The 5,157-nt window shown below is 60.9% G+C and overlaps 2 protein-coding genes across 2 annotated transcripts in view; both read right to left on the reverse strand.

Moving 5' to 3' along the window:
* The window catches only part of APRT (adenine phosphoribosyltransferase), a 4,035-nt gene extending 3,326 nt beyond the window's left edge, over nt 1-709 (reverse strand). The window contains exon 1 of the mRNA XM_011972485.1: nt 683-709. Coding sequence (XP_011827875.1) covers nt 683-709 — 27 coding nt within the window. The remainder of the gene's footprint in view (nt 1-682) is intronic.
* Nucleotides 710-928: 219 nt separating this feature from the next.
* Nucleotides 929-5,157, reverse strand: part of GALNS (galactosamine (N-acetyl)-6-sulfatase) — a 53,395-nt gene continuing 49,166 nt past the window's right edge. The window contains exon 16 of the mRNA XM_011971885.1: nt 929-1,726. Coding sequence (XP_011827275.1) covers nt 1,640-1,726 — 87 coding nt within the window. The 3' untranslated portion in view covers nt 929-1,639. The remainder of the gene's footprint in view (nt 1,727-5,157) is intronic.

A 5,157-nucleotide genomic window follows, 5' to 3' on the forward strand; every position in this document is an offset into this window, starting at 1 on the left:
GCGATCTCGGCTCACTGCAAGCTCCGCCTCTCGGGTTCACGCCATTCTCCTGCCTCAGCCTCCCGAGTAGCTGGGACTACAGGCGCCGCCACCTCGCCCGGCTAGTTTTTTTTGTATTTTTTACTAGAGACGGGGTTTCACCGTGTTAGCCAGGATGGTCCGGATCTCCTGACCTCGTGATCCGCCCGCCTCGGACTCCCAAAGTGCTGGGATTACAGGCGTGAGCCACCGCGCCCGGCCCATCATTTCTCAACTTTTCCAATTCAGCTTTGGCCTGGCAGTTACTGCAGAAGGGAAAACCCACTCAGTGGAAGGCAGCCCCCAGGAGCCTTCAGAGGGGGGAGGCCGGAGGCTGCGTGTGGCTGCTGGGGCCCCCATTCCAGGGCGGGTGGGGGACCTATCCTCGGATTCCGAGGGGCATGGCAGCGGCTGCCTCGAAGTGTGCCATGGTCAGGGCTGGCAAGGCCTGGGGTCAGGGCTCCAGACCTCTCGGGAAGGTGCAAATGGAGGACCCTGATATCTTCACATCCCCGCGGAAGCTGCCACATGAGGCGGGCCCACGGGCCAAGTGAGTGAGCTGCACTTAAGCCATCCACATCCAGCCCAGGAGGCCTCGGCCTCCCCCTCCTTGTTCCTGACTGTCTCCCAGATGGCCCGAAGGGGGCCTGGGACTGGGGGGTACTGGAGGAGGGATCTGGGGAGGGTTCATCACGCAATTTTCCCTGTCACCTCCTTCAACCCCGGGCTGTTGGGCTGGTGTAGGAACAGCAGGGAGCCCCGAGTCCTGCCCTTTGGCAAGGAATGCAGCGCTGGGCTCTGGAGAAGGTGGGAGGCGGCCGGAGCTGGGCACCTGATTCTTGGCAGCTGCTGGGAAGGTATAAAAGGAAAATAAATCTCGGGACCCCAAAATCACTAAGCCGAGAAAAGCCAAGCTGGGAATTAGGCAAACCTGCCTCCTGTTTTATTTCTAAGTAACGTAGCTACAATGATAAAGACTACATACCTCTCTCATAATTAGCGCCCAAGGAAATTCCTTGTGGACAAAGGACAGACGAAACTGGAAGTCACCCCTCTGGGGCTCCTGAGACAAATGCTTATCTGATTGTTCCCTTCCCTTATTGTTAACATAAAAATGCGGATTCACTGGGCCAGACTGAATCACGTAATCAGTGGAAGGCTGGCCGAACCAATGTATGTCTTACACATACTATCTTATGTCTCCCTAAGATGTAAAGGCAAACTGTACCCCCAACCACCTCGGGCACGTGTTTTCAGGACCTCCTGAGGCTGTCACGGGCGCATCCTTAACCTTGGCAAAATAAACTTTCTAAATTGACCAACACCTGTCTTAGATATTTGGGGTTCCCAAAGGCGTGAGACGGCAGTGTCCTGAGGTCTGAGGCGCCGTGGCCGAGGAGGAGGGTCCTGAGATCTGAGGCCCCGTGGGCGAGGAGGAGGGCCGAGCACACTCCAGGGTCAGGTCCTGGGCAGGTGGAGTCATGCAGTCCCCCTGTGTCTGCAGGTGCCGTCTGTCTGGCCTGGGCAGGGTCGGGGGAGCACTGAGGCCAGAGCCGTCCTCCCCCCAGGCACTTGCAGAGCCAACCGGAGATTCCAGGCCTGGCCTGGGTCCACGCAGGTGCTAGTGGGACCAGAGGCACTTCTTGGGAATAGATTCTGGAGGTGTCAGACACTTCCCTAACTTTTCACAGCCCGGGGGTGCCCAGTTCTGGGAAATGAAAATTGAGAAAACACCACAGTTATTCCAAGCTCGCGTGGGCCCAGCAGCAGCACTTTGTTGTTCTGTTTGGAGACAGCCTCGCTCTGTCACCCAGGCTGGAGTTCAGTGGCGTGATCTCGGCTCACTGCAACCTCTGCCTTCCGGGTTCAAGCGATTCTCCTGCTTCAGCCTCCCGAATAGCTGCTGGGCTTACAGGCACGGCTATACTCCATGCCTGGCTAATTTTTGTATTTTTAGTAGAGACAGGGTTTCACCATCTTGACCAGGCTGGTCTTGAACTCCTGACCTCATGATCCACCCGCCTTGGCCTCCCAAGGTGCTGGGATTACAGGTGTGAGCCCCCACGCTCGGCCATTTCTTTAATAGAAACAAGGGTTCCCCATGTTGGCCAGGCTGGTCTCAAACTTCTGACCTCAGGTGATCCGCCTGCCTTGGCCTCCCAAAGTGCTGGGATTACAGGCGTGAGCCACCACGCTTGGCCTTGAGCAGTTTGATGTGTCCCCTGCCCAGTCCAATCCCCGACTCCCATCTAATTGGCCTCAGTGTGGAGGCCACCTCAGTCCACGCCGGCAGCTACACAGACGCCTCCCCAGGAATCATGGGAACTCGGGAGACGGCGCCCTCACGACTCAGCCTCTCAGCTCTGAGGAGGCTGCTGTTGGAGGAGTGAGAACTTGGCGGGGAAGTCCCGAGTGTGGGGGATGCAGCTGCCAAGTGGCTGAGAGCCTCTGTGTGGCCAGCAGTGTTAGAAAGGCCCACCCTGAGCCTCTCAACTCATCACCCTCTCCTGCAGCTTCAGCCTCTCAAGAAGCCTTTCCCAGGGAGGAGCCGGTCCCTACCGCGCTGCTGGGCTCAGTTCAGTGTGGCACTGAGCGGAGCCCGCACCCCTCCATCGCCTGGGTGTGTGTGGACCTCACAGCGCAGCCCCACTTAGTGGAAGCCTTGCTTGGTGGGAGGGCACTTTTCCTGGCAACAGAAAGGGAGACTTATGCCCCTAAGAGGAGCCTTCTTGGCTGAAATGAGTGCAGTTTGGTTCCGTGTCCCCATCCAGGCCACCTCTGTGCCACGTCAGATGCCGCATGGCCCTGAGAGCACCTTCCCGTCAGGACAGACTTTGAATTGTGGGTGCTGCTCAATCAGACAGAGGACTAAGGACACTCTCAGCCCTGGGCGGCAGCAGGCGTGAGTGTCACTGAGTGGCCACATGAGTGTCCCTGCCCCCTCGGCCACCAGAGCAGGGGTGGGTTTGGCTGAGGAGGTTGCTCCCAAACTCCAGGGGCAGCAGAGGCAGCCGCAGGGTGTGTGTGAGTCTGCGTTTCTCAAAGGCTGCTCAGCTGTCCCAGGAGCAGGGGTCCAGGTGGCCAGACTCCCTCTCCTCTGTGTCAGAGACACCACTGAGCCCCTCGGCTGGGGCTGGCCTGCAGTTGGTGGGGACAGAGGGCAGGGAAGGGGTGAGGAGGGCAAGTGGCCCCCAGGCTTCACACGCCTGCCTGTGTATCTCCTCCATGGCTCTGCTCGCGGTGGCGTCTGGGCCCCTCAGACCCCAGTGGCTCACCTCGCCAGGTCTGAGTTGGCACCACTTTCCTCCTGCAGAGGGCACAGGTGTGGCGGTGGGGGCAGTTCCCCCAGTGCCCAGGAGATGGCAGCGGCAGCCAGGCTGTGCGCGCCCCCCTCCCCTGCCCTGGGCCCCTGTCTCCATGGCTGGTGTGGCCTGCACCCGTGGAGCCACTGCAGCCTGGGTCGCAGAGCAGGACCCAGCAGCACGGACTGGGATTGGGTGTGGAAGGCAGAAGCCCAGGGATCCTCCATGGCTGGTGGCCCTGGGCTCCTGGGGCCCGAGACTCAGGGGTCCTGAGACAGGGACCTCCCTGCTCCACTGCTGAGTCCAGAGGCAGGGACGCCAACTGCCCAGGTCCCTTTGAAGGAAGGGCCCTGAATATCTTCCTATGAAACTTGCCAGGCACCCCCGCCAGCCCCCCAACTAACGGAGGTGGCCCTGCCCCGCCCAGTCCTAAATGACCCCTGCAGGGTGGACCCTCCCTGGGCAGGGACAAGACCATCTGCCCTCCATGGTCCTCATTGCTGGGAGGTGCTGCCGATGTCCGGCGCTCTCCTGTTCCACCTGCCGGCCCACGCTGTGGCTCCCTGGCTGTGCAGAGCCACCACCTTCCTTCCCACGGCACGGCGGGCACCCAGTGGTTCCCACGCTGCAGCCAGGTCCTTTCGCCCACACAGCAGGAGCCCAGGCTGAAGTCTGCAGCTGCCCCGGGGTCCCGAGCTCCTGCGGTTTCACTCGGCGGATCCAGGGGCTGTGGGCAGCCACGCTCAGCCCACATAAACAGGTAAGTGATGGCTCAGGGGCCTGGAGGCTGGGTTTGGCCATCTCCACTGTGCTCTGTGGGCTCTGGGCACCCAGGAGTGACACTGCAGACCTGTGTGTGGCCCATTTTTGCTGACTGGAGTGCAGGCTGCACATGTCCCATCTGAAGGAGCCACGAAGGCCTTCCCTGCTGGGACCCACATCACTGTGCTGGGAAAAAGGCCTTTGTGGCCACTGCACACTCAGGATGACTGGGCCATCCACACCCCACCCTAGCGGACCCCCAAGCAGGGGACAGAAAAGCTGCTCCTAAGAGGCCCTGACTGCGGCCCCCATGTCTGGACAAGGAGACGCATCCTTTGTGCCTTGAACACAGACTTCAGTGAAACTTTGGAGGCACATCTATGCTTGTGTTTCTGGCCGATGCTGGTGTGATTAGGCCGTTTCTCCACTGGAGGTGAACATGGCCTGGTCTCATCAGGCCGCAAGGAGATGCTGCTCTGGGTGACTGAGTGGGATCAGGTCTGACACGAAGGTCCCTGGGGCTGGCCCAGCATGAAGGAGGCACAATGGGAACCTTGCAGGTGGGCCCTGGGGCCGCTGCCACTCACAGTGCAGCACCAGTCCACCCGAGACCCAGCGGGCAGTGCCGTTCCTGCCTCAGTGCCTGCAGAGCCTGGGGATTCAGGTGTCATCACAGGGCCCCTCCAAAGAGAAGCTGCCCGTGTGGGAGTCGAGGACCAGGGGACCCCGGCCCCTCTCATGCTCCCTGCTGTCCCCCAGTGACCACCTGTGGGAGGCAGGAGAGGGGTCTTGGAGCTCCCCAGTCTCAGCTCAGCCAGGCAGAGGCCCGGGTGGCCGGCTCTGGACCTGCGGCTGCCCTGGCACAGTGTTGTTCTGGTCCCCGAGTCGCTCGGCTCCAGCTCCCTGAATCCTGGACACCACCACGTGTGCTCTGAGGCACCAGGGCCTTACCACTGATGGAGGCAGGGAAGAGCCCCTACCGGCCGGGCGCGGTGGCTCAAGCCTGTAATCCCAGCACTTTGGGAGGCCGAGACGGGCGGATCACGAGGTCAGGAGATCGAGACCATCCTGGCTA

The sequence above is a fragment of the Mandrillus leucophaeus genome, unplaced genomic scaffold (assembly GCF_000951045.1).
Source record: "Mandrillus leucophaeus isolate KB7577 unplaced genomic scaffold, Mleu.le_1.0 Scaffold10, whole genome shotgun sequence".
Taxonomy (NCBI): Eukaryota; Metazoa; Chordata; class Mammalia; order Primates; family Cercopithecidae; genus Mandrillus; species Mandrillus leucophaeus.